Source organism: Lynx canadensis, chromosome B2, assembly GCF_007474595.2.
Source record: "Lynx canadensis isolate LIC74 chromosome B2, mLynCan4.pri.v2, whole genome shotgun sequence".
Taxonomy (NCBI): Eukaryota; Metazoa; Chordata; class Mammalia; order Carnivora; family Felidae; genus Lynx; species Lynx canadensis.
The window spans coordinates 117,866,280-117,885,374 of NC_044307.1; the positions used below are offsets into that span (position 1 = coordinate 117,866,280).

Here is a 19,095-nt window from a genome sequence, read left to right on the forward strand (position 1 = left end):
TTCAAGCCCCCCATCGGGCTCTGTGCTGACAGCTCAGAGCCTGGAGCCTGCTTCGGATTCTGTGTCTCCCTCTTTCTCTCCCCCTCCCCCACTTGTGCTCTGTCTTTCTCTCTGTGTCTCAGAAATAAAGTGTGTCCCTAGTCAAATATGTCTGAGAAACAGTGCATAACGTATGCTACTACTTAGACACGTCTTGTTCTCAATAGTATGTTAAAGATTCTGAGAAGTCCTAAAATAAACATATTTTACATAAACCCAAGATTCTACAAATATACTTAAACATGCAACTTTTTTTCCTTGCATGGCACTATTAACATATTTTGAAACTAGTGTCCTATGGAACACTCTTTGGTAAATACTGCATTTTATGAATTTGCAACATTCTGCTCATGAATATCTTACTAGGATTCTTCTGTTCTCCATTAACTTCTCCTTTTCTTTTCATAGTTATAAAGTATCTAGAATACATTCAACCTTGAATATAAGGTGTGAACCAAAAAACTACAATTTAGCTCTGACACAATGTATGTAATAATACAGAAAGTCTGAGGTGAATTAATTCAGCTGTTTTGTTAAAACTCATCCAGATCTGGATAGATAAAGTTGTCTTTGAACAAACAGTATGCGAAAGCCTGGCCTCCACATATCATTGAAATTAAGCCGGATCCTGCAAGTAATGAAAGGGAAGTTTTGGTTAACTACCAATAATGAATAATTCATTGGTGAGATTATGAATAAGAACAATTGTCATGACTAAAATAATGTTCCTGAAACTGACATAGCATTTGAAATAGGGTAGTTTATAGATTCAGCTAAGAGACAGTAGGTATATATTCTGTGCTGATAAATTGTTGAAATTCAAAACTTCCTTCAGGGAATAGATGCGTGGTTGTGTCAAATTAATAGTAAGGAGCTCTTAAAACTCAGAAATTCAAAGACAATGAAGTCAAAGCACATGCCAGGGATTTCACGATTCTCAATTCTTGTAGCTCTTCAGACCTGCCATTTGTTTGTGTTGTTGTTATTTAAAAATATTTTATAAGGTATTTCCTCTCTAATTATAAATGGAAGATATGCTCTCTTCTAACTTGGAAAATATTTCTTAGCATAGAAGAGATTTTGAAAACAGAAGTCTACCTACCTGCGCTATTCGGTTATATGAAAATGCCTTTAGCTCTGATTTCATTGGCCCAGCGATTCTTGTGTTTTGTTATGTTTTGTTTTAATATTAATCCAGCCTAACAGGGTTTCCATGAATCTGTGATTCCTTGGATGCCGGTAACAGTGTAACTCCCATGAAAGGTAAAGTTCCCAGAGGTGAGAGCCCTTAGGGGATCAGAGGCTCAGCAGGACTGGACAACTTCCTCACTCAGACACACATCTAGTGCGGGACCATGAGATAGAATTTCCAAGCTGTGTAGCCACATTTCATTTATATCTAAATTTTTTAACTCAACGCAAACAGAAGAAGGTTACCTCAAACGTCATTTGGCCACCATTCTCTGAGTAAACCAACCCTAGTTCTTAAAACTGAAATAGTGACCCAACTATTTTAGCAATTCTATTGGCCATTCCAGTTCACCAACAGACTTCCTCTGTCATCAGGTGGCATTTGCTATGTGACTGAAATGCCTAGGGCTTTAAATAAAGTAAATTTTGTGGTATTGCAAATAAAATCCAAGAGATAAGTTCTTGTTTTTCATGGAGAGATAAGAGCATTTCTAATTATAGCATGTCTTTCAGGATTTTCTTTCTGATTTATTAAAAATGTGCATTTTTTGAAAGCCTCATGCAAAATAAAATTTCAGTACTTTCTCATGTGTGTTCTGTATGTACTGAACAATATTAGAGAAGAATACACACTAAGGCTTATGGAGATGTAAGGGAAGTGGAAAATTAAATTCTAGTGAAGGGAGCTAATGAGTAATATAAATAATACTGATACTATAAACAGATAACTTGGCTTTGGGGAAAACAATGTAGTAAAATGCTGCATTTCTATTTTCCACTATTAAGCATGACAATATTTAGATAAAACTATTGCCAAACTTACTAAAAAGAGGAAAGGTAAAAATTTTTGTGGTCCATACATGGCTTAAGCTAAAGGAAAAGCTTTAGAAAAGTCCACTGTAAATTGGCTAATTTTCTTACTAGATACACAATTGATTAATTCAGTTGTTTGATTTGTGGGAAGAAAAAAAATAGATGAAATAATGCTACTATGAAAACAGCAATGTCATTCATATTGAAAGAGAACCAAAAGAATATGTCATAAATCTATATCCAGTGTTTTACTCTGTGTAATTTTAGAAAGATGGAGACTCTGAGCAGTCTTCTGGTCCAATTACCTGACCCACACAAAAAATATTTTGATGCCCCCACTGTATATATAAATATTTATGTTGTACCTAATACATACACACATGTGTATAACATATGGTATCATATGTATATACCTAAAGCAGCCCACCAATGTGATGTCAAGGGGAATTCCAACATAACTGCAAAAGAAAGAAAAAAAGGATGTTGTTCATTTTTAAAATATATGTTATTTTTCTTTTTAGTCAATGAAGAAATACTTGTTTGGTCAGATCATATCCACATAACAAAGAGAAGTTTTATCCACATTCATAAAATTGGGTATCCCCAAAGCTGTATTTAATTCGTAGTCTAGAAAGTCATTTGTGAAATCAGATACCTGAAACTCCTCTTCTAGGAATGATGTTTTGAATTGATTGAGTGTTGATTTGATTATGAGTTGATTCGAGTGTTATGCAACAGAGATGATCCTAAGACCATCCTTAAAACCTGACTTACCCTGGAGTTCTGAGCCACTTCGCTCTGAGCTCAATTCTACTCAGCAATATTTGTTAAGCACTTTCTTTGTGCCATGTGTCAGACAATTAACTTGTAACTTTTCTGGGTCTAGAACCTGTTGCCTATCTCAGCCTTGAAGATTGAGCCACCCTATGCTCCAGAGCCCGTTTGCAAATATCCTATGACTGTCTTCCATTTGAACTTAGTCCCCAAAGTAAGACAGAGAATTTGAGTTATGGGGTTCAGGGGTTCCAAAAGTTACTAAGGGAGGGTGTGTGCCAGGGGGCTAGGATATTGATATACCAGCATTCTCTAATAATAGTGATGCTGGGATGTAGCAATTGATTTGGAAATTGTTTAAGATGGAGACTGATTAAACCATTAATAGACCACAGCACTGAAAATATGAGTGATTTAAGTTGCTAATAAATAATAACTTTGAGTTATAACTTGTGGTTGATTACCATGCATACCTTGACTAGTATTTTTTTTTTTCAATGGAAGACAGGAAGGGAGAAAAGTTACAATAGAAGAGTACATTTCGAATGGCTAGAGGAAAGAATGTTTGAACTGTCATTTACTGAATAAATATATGCTTAGACACTAGTCAGAAAATTTCTCATTCTCATTGACTTGTCACTGGGTCTCCCCCATCTACACAGGAGACAACTCATGTGAATGATGTTGTGATTTTCCTTAAGACCATACGCTTTTTAAAAAGGTAGGATTGGAATTTAATCCATTTTCTTTTGACTCCAAAGATCACAGGTAGAAATAAAACCCTTTAGTTTAAACCTAGTATTCTTGGTAAATTAACTACTGTTGGGAAGTTTGCCAGCCTACCAGTATGAGTTTCCTTAGGTCCCAGGTCCCAGGATTTGGTCAATTTCTGCCCCAAGGGAGGGTTTTGGAGCAAAAGTATTCCAAACAGAGGCAAAGCCTGTACAAGCTGTTGGCAAGTTGAATATGAGAGGAGAATAGGACACATCTATCTACATTTCAGTACCATTTTGAATTAGAAGGTGTAGCCAATCAAAATCTTCCCCAGGAAGTGGTAAGAGAACTTGGTGGGGAGGAGTAGTGTGGGAAGGAATAAAGAACTCTAACCAGTTTTATTAGTTAGCCATCAGAGGGCAATATGCATATAACAAAGTTCTACTCTTATGAATCAATTTAGGTACAACATCAGATTTAACATACTTTGTTTCCTTTATTTTATGTTGCTTACCAGTTGAAGTGATGGCAACATGAAGAATGGTTACTGAAATAGCATAATCCCAGACCCATTCTTCTACAACCAGAACGAAAAGCAATCCACACACCAAGTAGGTAACCTGTGTTGAGATTAAAAGGACTGCAAATGGAATGGAGAATATAATTATATGGAACTAGAGGAACTAACAACTCTGAAACACAATTAGTAATAGGACCATTACAACAATGTCTGTGAAGACATTTTGGCAAGAATGTTTAAAATATCCCATCTTTTAACAATCCTCAACTTTGGATAAGAACTTGTTATCATATTCTATTTCTTAATAACCCTCAGACTTAATAGAAAAATAACAGTATCTCTTTTGTACTTCTTTGTACTTACCATTTTAAAAGGTAAAATACAATAAAGGAAGGTTACAATGGAATCAATACCTGCTGATCTACAGTTGGATTGCAAATCTCCATTTAAGATATATTAGAAACTAATGAGAAATTCAGTTCTCAGTTTTAGGAAATGAAAAAAAGAAACATAAGAGTTCATTGATTTATAACATTTCTTTGGTACCAATCATTGCCTAACTTGGAAATGAATTCCTTTGTGTCTTTATAATAAAATGGCATGCCCAGATAGTCATTTGGGACACATAACTGATAACCATGGATGAAAGGAAGCCTCATAAATGGCTCATGTGGATGGAGGCACTCTTCTAAATCCCCCCAATTGTCTTGGAGTGCTTTCCCTGAACATGTATAAAGAGCTCATTATTTATAGGTCAGGACCACAAATCTCTAAGAGCCTTGAATGTGTGAAGGGTCAACCTTTGCCTTTTGTCTTTGGTATGGATCTTTAAAGTGGTTTCAAAGGAGAGATCCATCAAATGCATGTGACAAATATACGTGACACATGTCAAGGTCCCTTTGCAATGGTATCACTTTCCATAAAAATTACCTTTCTATTTTTGAAAACAAAACAAGACAAAACAAAACACAGCAATTGATTATATGTTCTTATAATTCAGGAATCAATGAATCCAGACAGGCAAACTCTCTATTTTTCAAAACAAAGGGTTAAATAATCACATGATATGCTATCGTGCAGAAGTCATTTATTAACCAACGAGCCAGTGAGTGTTTCATGGGCAAGCAAAACACCAACCAAGTAAGCAGGTCCCAATTGCCATCCTTTTTAAAGGCCTTCCACTTATTCTTCTTCGATTTTATTTAATTTAACTTAACAGGTTTCAGAAGTTGAATGGAGAATTCACACCAGCTCCTTTTTATCATAAGGGAATGAGGTTCAGTTCAGTATGTCCTATTCCCTACAATCAAGGTTGTGGAAGGAAGTGCATTGCTGTGTCATAGTGACTCCACGTCTTTCTACCACATTTCCACAGCTGCCTCTGTCAGTGGCTCACAGAGCCCCCAGATTATTATAGGGAAATAAAGATGCCTCCGTTATCAGCATTTACAGATTTTATAGGTTAACTTGCAGCTGCTTGGAGACATTGATTTTTGTCTTGAACAAGCTATATTTGCATATGTTGATAAAAAAGGCTTATGCTTTGTTTATGAAATGAAAGAAAGCATGATGTAAAAGAAGCAGTACACAATTTAAAGTCAGGATACCAATGTTACAGTCTTGCCTCATAGCTTAGTTATAAAACCTTTAGCACAATTTCAACCTCTGGGTCAGTCTTTCTCTATAATTGGGAAATGGAGTGCTATCTTATCTACCTCAAAAAAAAAAAATGTTGGGAGGATGTTAACTTAAAATGAAAGCAATTTGCAACCTATTCTCTGCTATGTAAAGGAAAGCTATTAGTAATCAAAATGTTTTAACTAGACTTAAACTTTCCAGTGTCCTTGCTAAACCGACTCTCCTGGGTGACAAAATCATTGAAACAGACAAGAAACTTGACCCTAGATACATGCCCAAGGCTCTGAGATTACTCTTACACTTTATCTCTGAGATTAGTCTAAATTCTCAAAGTAACAACTTTGAAGAGTTATGGCAGTTATCTCCCCAAGCCCAAAATTAAAGATCTAATAGGCTAAGGTTTTATTGATATCTTTGTACAAATGTTAGTGTTTTGTGAGGGGAAAGAGCGATATAAACCGTGCCAGGCATCCTGGGGATTTTCACTAATCTCTGCTATGTAAAAACACAGCCTTTCCAATAAGCTGTGTCATTCCTATCTTTCATTGACTGACCCAAAGGCAAGAATTAAATAGTAACAGTTGAGTTTTAAATCCCCTCCCCAAAACACATACACAGCCCCTACTTAACTCTTTACTGTGACGATATCAACTATGGACAGTTTTGATAGAAAACAAGTGAATTCTGTGTTCAATAGGGAAGTGCATAAAGAGAAGGTTAAAATAGAATGTTAGACCTCTTGTGTCTCATTAGAATGAAAGCCTCTTTTTCCTAACTTATTCTTTGTCTATCCAAACTTGAATCCATAATAGCACCAAACAAGGTTACCCATTTGAGGAAGTTGTTCTAAAGCTTTTCTTCTTGAATGCAGTAATTTTAACTGACCAAGTTTCCTGTACAAGTCATATTCCAGACTGGGTTTCTTTGGCTTCAGGCAATTTTTGTATATTTGCATATTTGTTCCAAACAAACCACGTCCAGTGGTTTTCTAAAGAATTGTAATGTTTAAAGAATCCACAATTCACTTAAAAAAAAAAGTCGGGGGGCGCCTGGGTGGCGCAGTCGGTTAAGCGTCCGACTTCAGCCAGGTCACGATCTCGCGGTCCGTGAGTTCGAGCCCCGCGTCGGGCTCTGGGCTGATGGCTCAGAGCCTGGAGCCTGTTTCCGATTCTGTGTCTCCCTCTCTCTCTGCCCCTCCCCCGTTCATGCTCTGTCTCTCTCTGTCCCAAAAATAAATAAACGTTGAAAAAAAAATAAAAAAAAAAAAATAAAAAAAAAGTCGGTAGAAATTTAACAGAATGTTAAGAATGATTATATTTTGAATGTAAGTTTATGATTGAATTTCTGTTTTTTTCCTTGCTACTTGTAGTTATTTTATAAGCTTTCATTAATTTATGTGTATTATTTTACAATGGAAATAACATTAAAATCTTCTTTTTCTAAAGATGAGACAAACTTACCTTGAATACCCACCAAATAAGTATGTTTGACATAGATTCAATATAAATAGCTGTTATTATTAACATATATACGGGTGATGAGTATAGCAGGTATTAATTAATAATTACTTTTTCAACAAAAATGATTAATTTAAAAAGATAAATTTTTCCTTAGTATACTCTTTCATATCATTCCCCCCCCCCTTTTTTTCCTATCTTGGAAAGAAAAATCAAACTAAGCAGAAATGTACAAAGCAGAAAATGAAAGTCCTCTGTCATCCCAGCTGGGAGATAACAGTTTGTTGCATAATTCTCCAGATTTCTTACCACTGACACCATGTATTTTACTGTGTTCTACAAAAATGAATAATTACACTACACAAACACTATTGTCTTCATTTTCCATGCCACATCTCATGAGCATTTTTACATCAACATATTAAATCATTCTTCCTTTCCTTTGAAAAATATTTAATGCACAAAAAAATTACCTATAAAATTACCAAATAGAAATTCATATAGTAATTCTTTTCAATTATTCCACCATTCCATCCCATCCCATCTTTAAGGAATAGCCACTTTAAAATTTGTGATGGCATTTTTTCTACATTAATTTCTTAAGTCAGATATAAGATACAGATGGCTGAGAGGAAAGCCTGATATTTTATAAATTTTTATGAAACAACAACTATTTTTGATTTTTGGAGGCATTTGACACTAATTGACAAAGATTGGAAATTAAAACCAATTACCTTTATAATTTGTGTTGAGCCATGAGGGGTTCGTTTTGAAATCAAATGGTGCCAGGACATCCAACTCATACACCCTGAAGATGTTACAAATGAAAATAGTTTACCCTGGAGGAGGCAGTTCACAGCTTCGTACATTAAGGCCTTGAATATCACTCTTCACATACAACATAATGCATTAGCTTTACCATGTGTGGGACATTTAGAAGCTGGCTGACCTGCATGGCAACCAAATAATCTTTTTATCCATATTGTCGTATTTGTCCAATTAAATCCACTTTATCCACCAAGTGGACTTCATTGTATTTTGGGTCTTCGCTGTAATCTTGGCGGTCTTTGACATCAAATATGGGAGGAGAATCTAATTCTGTGTCAAAAGCAAAGGCATGGAAACAAACAAGACCCGGGTTCTAATCCTGATGGTGCTGTGAAACTGTGAATCTGGGCAAGTCAGTTCCATTTGGAGCCAAACGTCAGTGTCTCATCTGTAAACTGAAAAGGTTAATCTCTGAGACCTCTTCCTGTTGTAAAATTGGAGTCTATAAATATACCCCTTCTACTGTGCCTGTTTGTAGTTGTGTGCAGCTGGTCAATCAGTTAGCCGCCTCCTGGAGCTTTAAGGCCCAAGAACTTAAAATTCCTGTCCTCTGACTCACATTAACTACAAATCCTTGAAATGAGGCTCAGAGAGCCCTAAAGATTCTCAGCTCCTGCCTGCTCCAGGCATGGCCTCACCATCTCCAGTCCCAGCAACAGCTGAGACCCTGTTAGAGCAGCAGATGCTTCCTCGGTGGGTTTGCCTGCAAGCATGCTGAATAGCATTATTCCCATTGCAGAAGTTGGTATAATTATTTTTGGGTACTCATTTGCATATTGAAATCAAAGGGTCCTAACTCCTTGCTTGCACAATAAAATTAAATTGTATAAACACTCAGCTTCTTAGAAATTATTTGTAAATCTACGTAATGTATTTCAAGGCAGTCAATGTATTGGCAACCTAAATCTGTAGAGACAAAATTAAATCACAGCGAGACTAAAAAAATTACCTGAAAAAATTGCCTCCCACTTACATAGAAATAGCATTAAAAATACACGTTTTACTTTGTCCTCATAATAACCTTCTTTTGATCAATTACTTCCACTTGACAAATGAAGACAATTAAAATAAGAGAAGTTCTATGGCTTAGTTAAGATGTTTCAGAAAGTTAGTAAGAACCTGGGCCAGAATTTAGGTCTCCTGACTTGAGTCCAAGAGATATTTCAGTATATATCAGAATATTTAAATTTGATGTCGATTATCTCTAAATTCCCTTCTCATTCAAACTGCTCTGATTCAATACCAGCCCAGGGAGTAATAGCTTCATTTTCTTTCCATGACCATCTTCCAAAGAAGTAAGGGGGACAGTCCTGTCTGGCCCTATCTATCCACATCATTTCAAGACTGTGCTTTGATCATTTTGGAAGACGGCACATTTGCTTATTTTTGCTTAAGAATGGCATGAAAATACACCATATTTAAGTTGTATCCTCTCTTCCATAAAGACATGTCAAGAATTAAATATAAACTCCTTTCATATTCAATCTCAGCTTTTTCATTCTGTTTGAAGGAAACGCACTACTTACTTGAGCATCGTGCAGCACAAGCCCAGAACCGCGTAGTACACAGTGTAGAAGAGAATGACACATATAAGGAGATTCTGCAAAACAACCTGCGGAGAACAGAGGCGTGAGGTCCAAGAGCCTGGGCTTTTTCACACGGTTGTCGGTAACGAGTCTGACAAACAAAAGACGATGAATGACCACTAGATAGTGTTGGCTACCTTTGTTTTGCTTGGAGACCCACGGGTGGGAAGGACTTCAAAGTCCACAATGAAAGTTTTTCGGACTGGAAAGGCTGACATGGTCCACATTTGCCCCAAGGATTAATGCAGTACAAAAAAATCCATAGCACTTACCTTCCATCTACCATAACATACTTCCTTCATGCCAACATTCATAGTTTCATTTGACAAAATGATTTTATTTTTTTAATTTTTTAATGTTTATTTTTGAGAGAGAGAGAGAGAGAGAGGAGGAGGGGCAGAGATTGAGGGAGACACAGAATCCGAAGCAGGCTCCAGGCTCTGAGCTGTCAGCACAGAGCCCCATGCGGGGCTTAAACTTATAAGCCGTGAGATCATGACCTGAGCTGAAGTAGGAGGCGTAACCGATTGAGCCACCCAGAAGCCCCTGACAAAATGATTTTAAATCTCAGTTATCATAATAGTCAAAATATGAGAACAGCTAAGAAAATTTGAAAAGTGTGAACAAAAAAGTACATAATCGCACAATAATAATTAAGCCTGTGTGCAAGAATTTACAGAGCAATTGACTAAACACCAGAGAGGGGCCTGAAATGGCCTCTACCACATATGAGACTTACCAAGGAAGCATTGCAGATTAATGGGGACCAGATGGATTATTCAACAGTGTTGTGCAAATTGTCTAACTTCTAGACAGAAAAATCCCATTAGATCCCAGTCTCGTACCAGACACCAAAATAAACTGGAAATGGACTAAAGGCTTAAATGCCAAGAAATAAAATGGAAGAAAATATCTGCAATATATATTAAGAGCAAAAAAATGATACCCATAATACATAAACACACACAAATTAAAAAAAAGACAAACAAACCAAGAGAAAAATGGACAACGAATATAAATAGGCAGTTCACATGAATAAACATTTAAAAAGCCAATAAACAATTGAAAATGTCTGAACCTCCCTATTAATCTTTTGAAATATATTCTTGTGAATATAATAAAAATGTCAGCATTTCACATGGAAATTCTCTAGTTTGTCTTTTTCCCTTTTGAATCTTTTTAAAAGTCTTCTTGTTTGGTCAACTCTTATAACACTTGAGCATTATTCATCTTCTCTGAATCACCAATTCACCAAATCTACCAAATCTTTTAATTGGCCTGGGCACAGAGGAGCCCTCTGCTAGAGACAAGAAGAGAAGAGAGTTAGCGCCCAGCACACCACAACCAATTTGCTAACTGGACCAACTTTATGGGCTTACCAAGAACTTCCTTCTTTCAACTACCTAAAAATGGGTGGATTGTCTGGCCTAAGAGAACCACAAGAAATCAGTACTTAAGGGTTCTAGCACCTTCAGGGTCCCATGCTCTCCGCCCGCCCACACTCATACCATGCCTAGCATTTCCCCCCTACTCTTTCCCTGTCGACTTCCCCTAGCCCAAGTCTCTTCTCTCTCTGCCCATCATTCTCCTCCCTTTTTGCCCTTCAGTATCTCCCACTCCTTGTTGCCTAATCTCCCCTCCCTCATGATCCTTAATCTCCTCCTATCCCCATTCTTTTATTTATTCATTTATTTTTGGATTTTATTATTTTTAACTGAAATATGTTTGGTACATTTGTAAATTTAAGTTGTACAACATGTTGATTTGATACATTTGTATATTGTACTATAAAGTGGCATTGCAGCTATAGTTAGCATTTCATCATGTCACGTAATTATCATTTCTTTTTTGTGGTTGGAACATTTAAGATCTAGTCTGTCAGCAAGTTGGTGATTGTAATACAATATTGTTGTCTATACTCTCTATTCTGTGCATTAGAGTTCTAGGACTCATGATTAGCTGCAAGTTTGTACCCTTAGCACCTCAATTTTCTTTAAGACCTGCATGGCTTTGTGGTTTCATGTAAGCTGACACAATCCTTTATAAGGGAATAATGAAAAGGATGAGACCTTCTTCTCATAGCTCTCTTTATTCTTTATTTTATTAGGGAATAAAAATATTTTCTAGAAACCCCCATCAGATGTCCCATTATGTCTCTCTCATTAACCACCACTTGGGGTCATGTGGTCACTTCCTGAATGAGCACAGGCAAAGAGTAAAGGGGTTTACCATGGTAGGTTTAGAACACTGAGACTTTGCCTCTGGGGATTGGCACCTACTGCTGTAATAAAATAAAAATTATTAGCAATTATTAACAAGGAAAAAAGGGGAGTGGGGTCTGCTACAATGTAGGCAGCTAGTAGTGTCTTCCAAGTGGTAGAATCAATATGGAAGTAGTAAAAAGCCCTCATTTGTAGAGATTATTTAGCGGTTATGAGAACATGTGAAAACTTTGCCTGAGTCGAAGGTCCAAATAATGTGTCCACATTTAAGTTGGTTGGATTCTTTCCCAAATGTTGAGGTAAGAATCTGCTGATGTGGTAGGCAACAACATTGATGCTTCTGCAGCCTTGTAATTTTCTTAAGGGTCATGTGTCTTTGGGTTTGCTTTACTCTTTATTCTATATATTAATATCAATTTGTTTGTCTTTTAATTTGAGCATTAGTAGCCTCTAGTTGAAATACTTCTAGATGATCACTTTGTTTCAATTCAATCCAAAATAAGATAAATAACATATGGTCCCTGGGGCACCTGGGTGGCTCGGTCGGTTGAGCATCCGACTTTGGCTCAGGTCATGATCTCGCGGTTTGTGAGCTCGAGCTCCGTGTCGGGCTCTGTGCTGACAGCTCAGAGCCTGGAGGCTGCTTTGGATTCTGTGTCTCCCTCTCTCTCTGCCCCTCCCCTGCTCATGTTCTATCTCTATCTGTCTCAAAAATAAATAAAACATTTAAAAAAATTAAATAAAATAATATATGGTCCCTATACTAATATACAAACACAAAACTATTATTTCTATGTTAATATTAAAATTTAAATAATTTTTATTTAGTTAGTTTATTTTTTTAATGTTTATTTTTGGGAGAGAGAGAGAGGCAGAGCACGAGTGGAGAAGGGGCAGAAGGAGAGAAGGAGACACAGAAGCTGAAGCAGGTTCCAGACTCTGAGCTGTCAGCACAGAGCCTGACGAGGGGCTCGAACTCATGAACTACGAGATCATGACCTGAGCAGAAGTCGGACACTTAACCAACTTAGCCCCCAGGCGCCCCTTTACTACTCTTTAAAAAAACATATTTGGATCCTGAACCAAATAGAGTGTGAAAAAATATGACATTTATGACATTTGGCTATTTGAACTTGACTGGATATTTGATGATGTTAAAGCATTATTGTTAATATTTCACAGTGTTATAATGATTAGAGGTTTATCATATGCAAATACAAGATCATTACAAATGCAATTTCTTTATTAAAAAGCTCCCATGTTGTTTTATTTGTGCATAATTGCAGGACTATTTTGAGAGTAGAATATATCTGCACAAGTCTGGAACATGTGCAAATTTAGGATATGGCAAATACTTTATAAGTTGCTTTCAAAAAAACCGTCTGCTAAACGTGACCTTCACAATCATCTTTTTTGATGAAAAGCATTGTGATGCCAGTTTTCCTTCTACTGCCCTAAACAACAAAGCCTTTCTTAATGCGTTGAATTTAAGGAACAACTATACCTTCTAGAAAGGAATAAAATTATTTTAGTTTGAGATTTCAGAATCCCCCAGACCAGAACTACTATATGCAGGTTGTGTCTCTGTGATCTCAGAGCTTTAGTGCAGACTGAGTGCTCCAGCTACATAACTCATTCAACCTTCTTTCCAGTTTCCAAACTGGTTTGACTGGGTCCAGGAGTGTTAACAATACTGACTCCATCTTTGGTCCTGCATCTTGTTCATGCCCTCCCCTGGGGCTATGTGTTCCAGGCGCCTTGGAGGTTAATGTATGCTCTGACCAGAATGCGGGAAGGCTTGTTGGATCTGCCCACTTTAGATAACTATACCCTTTCCTCCACAAAATCTGTGGGTTAAGGTCTGGACTTGGCTGCATAGCGTGTGGATCATTACCCACCTGATCCCCACGGTCAGTAAGTTACCCTGCGTAAAACTCTGTGAAAATGGTATGGAGTGGCTTGCTTCGTTTGGCAGTCTCAAAGTGCCTTCTCAGTCTGGAGGATACTTTTACTGTCCTTCCTCCACCTTCTAATTCTGGGCATAATTCAAAAAGGAAAAGTTCATATTCATTCCATCCTTCTGGAGTCAGTAGCCACCTTTCATCCTAGTCTTCATTCATCTTTTGAATTTTCTTGTACCATTTCATAACAGCCCCAGAAGGATACTTTCCACATATTTTGTAGTATTTCTTCAAGCAATTGGCTAAAAGATATGGGGTCTAACTGTTCTATGACACCCCATTTTACGTAGAGGAGGATTGGGACATGTCCTTTATGCTCAATAAGGTATTCACAGTGGCTGGCCTGGTTCCTGCCACAGGTGGGCTCTCAGTGAATATGAGTTGACTCACTCATTACAGTTTTAGGAGTGAGAGAATCATGGCTGATTTTCAACCTGCACATGTGTTAAGGAGTAACCATTATGACAGATCAGAGCCCAGTCCACATGGAACACCACCTCATATAAAAGTAATCTTCGCTGAACGATAAGATAATAATCAATCACCAGATAGTTATTGAGTGTTGATACTGTGCCCAAAGCTATTTCAGACTTCCTGGGATGACAAAGGAAGTGAGACAAACAAAAGTATCACACAGTAAACAATTAGAACAAGTAAATATATCTAATATTTACACGACCGTTTAAAGTATACCTGTAAAGATTATCTCATACTTCAAAATAAGCACTATAATTGAGCTAAGATTGTAATCACCTCTTTTCAAATGAAGAAACAGAGGTTGGGAGAAATGAAATGGTATGCACAAAGCTGATCAATGGAAAAGTTGCAATTTTATATCAAGTTTATTAACTCCAAGTCAAAACATAAACTTTGCAGTTCTGATTATGAGGGCAAGACTACCTCAGAAGGGAGATAACCCAGGATTCACAATGATAGAGGGCTGTTGTTAATGAGAATCATAATGGTCCACACTCTTCATATTCAGTGTCAGCCCAATGTGCCCTTTAAATGCTATTCAAATTTTATTATTCTTAAGAAATACCAACTGTTTGCATGTGAAGAGTGCAAAATCCTCATACTCCATATCTAGATATTAAGATTCTCTAGATATTGGGTAGAGCCTGGGTACCTGCATTTTAACAAACCTCTCAGATGATTGCAATGCAAAGATCTGAGGACACAGGAACAAGTCCATGTGATAAACAGAAGGTAGGTTTCTCCTATCGTTTCCTCCTCAGGTAGAATGTCTAAATGGGAATTGGATGGACAGCTGGGAAAACTGGATTCCTGAGCAAAATGGACAAGATGGATGAGAGACAGATTTCCAACTAGAATGAACAAATATAATCTTTTACTTCACTCATAATAAAGAAATGCACACTGAAACAACAGTAAGATACCATTGTTCTCCTATAGGCAAGATATATATATATACATATATATGTGTATATATGTGTGTATATATATATACGTATATATGTGTACATATATACGTATATATGTACACACACACACACACATATATAAGATTTACATGTTCTGGTGAACATAAAAGGCATTGTTCTAGACTGCTGGTGTGAGTAGAATTTAGTACAAGTGTAATAGGAAGCAATAAAATCAATATGTAGTTTTCACAAGTGTGATCTGAACCTAAATTCTGGTAGGAAATAGAAAAGTCTTAAAGGTGTCTATCTTTACATGGTGCAATCATTGGTGATTTCTCCCCCTTTTTTTCTGTATTTTATAAATTTGTAATGAAAGAGAGAGACCTAGTTTCTAGCTATCACATCTTGTATGATTGTAGGCAAGTTACTCTGAGTAATGTTTTTATGTGTAAAATAAAACAATGGTGTTTTTAACCCTTAGGGGCTCATTATTTTGTTGAATGTCTAATGCGAAGTATGGACTATGCAGAAAAATAGATATGCTCACAAATACACAAGGCATTGTGTGCAATTTCAGGGTTTTCACAGGACTGCTAAAATCCACGCATGGATCCCTGGCTAAGAATCTCCGATCTTGAAGGATATTTCCAAGTCTAACTATGAGCACATAGAATCCTATGGGGGAGATAGTGTCCCCATCCCCTTTATAAGAACTAAAGAAACCATCAACCTAGTCATCATATCTACAGCAATGGCAGATGCTACAAGTGATAAAAAAATATTATTTGTAGAATTAGTACCCTAAATTATATCTCAAACTTCAATATGTCCATTAGGCTCTTTCTCTAGTTGAAGGGAACAGAAAAGCTTCATAATGATGATTATTGGAATAATGTCTGAATCAATTAGAAAATGGACTCAGCAACTATTTAGCTGTTTAGCCACCATTCAGGAGCCACAACTCTGTAGTTGAGTACACGGTGGCACTGGAGACCCAACAACACTGCGACAATCTTCCACATGATGACTAACCTCTTCTGGTCTCTGTTTCTCTCTTTGTTTCTTCTTTCAAGTCTTCTCCCGATTAATGAACTCTCTCACACACAAAAAGAGAACCTGGTTCGATAAACCAGTCACTACCTGGTATATGGCCTCCAGGGTGGATACAGTGCTATTAACAGGGGCTAGTAGACAGATGACTGGACCATAGGTGGCTGTCTTTCAGTCAAATGAACTTTTCTAAAGCGCCAGGGATGTCTAATGATAGAATTCACCTCACACAAAGCATGGTGACCTATGTAAAAGGCACCCCACAAATAGGGTTGAGGTAAGGGTCAGTACCCAGAATACTTCTCAGAAAGAGAAGGCTTCTGGCTTATTTGCTGCTGTTAAACTAAGACTGTTTGTAAGACAAACATGTAGAAAACAAGTTCAGAGACTTGTCTCTATTAAAACTAATATGATAGCGTAGGTTAAGAGGATGAGGGTGGTTCTGGGAGGTGGGAGAAGATGAGACAGATTCTCTTGTTTTCAGGTAGTGGTTAACAGTTTTTGGTCAGTTCAGGTCTCCACTCTTTCTTCTCCAATCTCTAAAGTTCAAAAGGGTCTAAAATACTCTAGGACCCCAGTTGCCTCTTTGATTTTCTAAGTTCTAGCTTTTATTAAAATAATGCACAGTCATTAATTCAGTCCCCAAAGTATTCAGTACAAAAGATAAAAGTATACACAAATCTGTGAACTGAATCGTCATTGAGGAAATTTTGGAAAACGTAAAAACATGAAGCACAAAAAAAGTGAAATCACCCACAATCCATTATTCTCACAAATGTAAGTTAAACTGCTATCCAGAGCTGTAGGTTCTTTTTGTCAACCCCTGTAGTTTCCAGAGACGAGAAGTAAGTGGGGGCTTTCCATCTCTCTCCCATACCCTTAATGCAGTATCTAAAAACTATAAATCTGAAAGGAAACATAAATGTCTTAAGAGTGTTTGTCTTTAGATGCTAAAATCATGGCATTTCCTTCTACTTTTTCTGTATTTTATAAATTTTTAATGAAAGAGAAAAGACCAGGTTTCTATGTCATATGCTAGAATCATAGTAAGTCATTCTTAACCCCACGCCAAATATACAAAAATGTATTAGCAGACAAACACCAAAACACTTATACAACCTGTTTTTGAAAACATAGGGAGTTTGCACTCTCTGTCTCCCAGCACTTTGACGAATACTTTGTGTTTGCCAGGTTTACTCTGAGGATGTCACAATGATATCCTCAAGGCAGGGTGATCAGTTGACAGATTTCTTCATGAAGTGTGTGTGTGTTGGGGGTGTGGTGGGGTGCAGGTAGAGTTGTGAGACGGGGGGCAACACAAGAATATGGGCTCTAGATCTTGGGTGCTCCTGTGATGGTATTTAGGTGGTTGACCTTCCCAGATTCTGATATCTCATTCATGTAAGGATAGTGAGGCCTGTTCAATTTTGCCTATTTTGAACAATACTCATTTCATCAGTAAAAACTATAATTTCTTTCTTACGCTCATTGACAAAGTCTCTGGTATAGGTTTCACTAATAGCTTTTCAACTGCCTGAGAATCTTTTCAACTGTAGTCTCCTGACAAGGATACTCCAGATGCTAACCAGCAGCTACTGGAGTGTAGATTAAGCTTAATCTATGCACACGTATCTCACACTACATTATACCAGAGTATTTTGTATTTTACATAAAATATGTACTTTCAAAAGAGATCTTTTTATGTTAGGTTTTGCCCCATTTAAGTGACTTAAAATTTAACTACAGCCTTTGCAAGAAAAAGTCAAGCAGGTAAACCGTAAAAAGGCAATGTGAAAATTATAACATATTTCTCAAGCACAGAAAGTGGAAACAAAATTGTCCGTGAATTTAGGTATTTTTTCCCTGAACTCTCAAAACAGTAAGGACATTTCCTATATAATTACACAATTATTATCATACACGAGAAAGTTTAATGGATACACAATATTATTTATACAGAATTCATATTCAAATTTCTCCAGTTGTCCCCAAAACTTAGAATCAATTAAATTTTCACATTCTAGGGGCACCTGGGTGGCTTGGTTGGTTGTGTCCAATTCTTGATTTCAGCTCAGGGTATGATCTCATGATCATAAGATCAAGTCTCGTGTCCGGCTCCATGCTGAGTATGGATTTTCTCTCTCTCTCTCTCTCTCTCTCTCTCTCTCTCTCTCTCTCTGTCTCTGCACTCCCCTGCTTGCATATCCATGCACACTTGCTCTCTCTCTCTCAAAATAAATAAATGAACAATTAAAAACAAATACATTTTCACATTACATTTGGTTGTCATACTTCTTCCGTGCCATACCCTAGATTGGTCTGATGGTTTCCTTCTGATTAGAATCTTTGGGGAAGAATTCTACATATGTAATATTGTATATTTCCATTGTACCTCATGAGGAGACACGTTATACTATTTTGTCTCATCAGTTTGATCACTTGGTAAAGATGATGCCTGCTGATGTCTCTGTTTTAATTGTAGTCTTTATCCTTTGTAACTAATAAGTAATCTGTGGAGTGATGCTTGAGATTATGTGAATGTTCTGTTCCCCTAAAACTTTGTATTTATTGGCTTTAGCATCCAGCGATATACCTTGTCTGAATCAATTACTTACATTGGTGTTGTAAAATAGTAATTTTCTCATTTTATTTTTTCTTCTACATATTAGTGCACATTCTTTCATAGAGCTCTCCCTTCTTTTTAAACATTTTTTTAAATGTTTATTTATATTTGAGAGAGAGAGAGACAGAGCACAAACAGGGGGGAGAGAGAGGGAGACACAGAATTGGAAGCAGGCTCTAGTCTCTGAGCTGTCAGCACAGAACCCCACGTGGGGCTTGAACTCACAAACCCTGGGATCATGACCTGAGCCGAAGTCAGACGCCTAACCAGCTGAACCATCCAGGCACCCCTAGA

General features: G+C 37.0%; 1 protein-coding gene across 1 annotated transcript; it reads right to left on the reverse strand.

Moving 5' to 3' along the window:
- Positions 1 to 572: 572 nt before the first annotated feature.
- TMEM244 (transmembrane protein 244) lies at positions 573 to 9,846 on the reverse strand. Its single transcript, XM_030317108.1, has 6 exons — positions 9,833 to 9,846; positions 9,501 to 9,623; positions 7,881 to 7,954; positions 4,046 to 4,171; positions 2,457 to 2,501; positions 573 to 667 (listed from the first exon to the last, which is right to left on the reverse strand). The coding sequence occupies exons 1-6, from the start codon at positions 9,844 to 9,846 to the stop codon at positions 573 to 575; spliced, it is 477 nt and encodes a 158-aa protein (XP_030172968.1).
- Between the last annotated feature and the right edge of the window lie 9,249 nt (positions 9,847 to 19,095).

Bases quoted from the DNA above. Each gene is read 5' to 3' on its own strand.
- TMEM244 (XM_030317108.1), bottom strand. The intron at 2,502-4,045 runs GTAAGCAACATA...TTTCTTTTGCAG, and splicing joins TGTTGCCATCACTTCAACTG to TTATGTTGGAATTCCCCTTG. The intron at 668-2,456 runs GTATATACATAT...CATTACTTGCAG, and splicing joins ACATTGGTGGGCTGCTTTAG to GATCCGGCTTAATTTCAATG.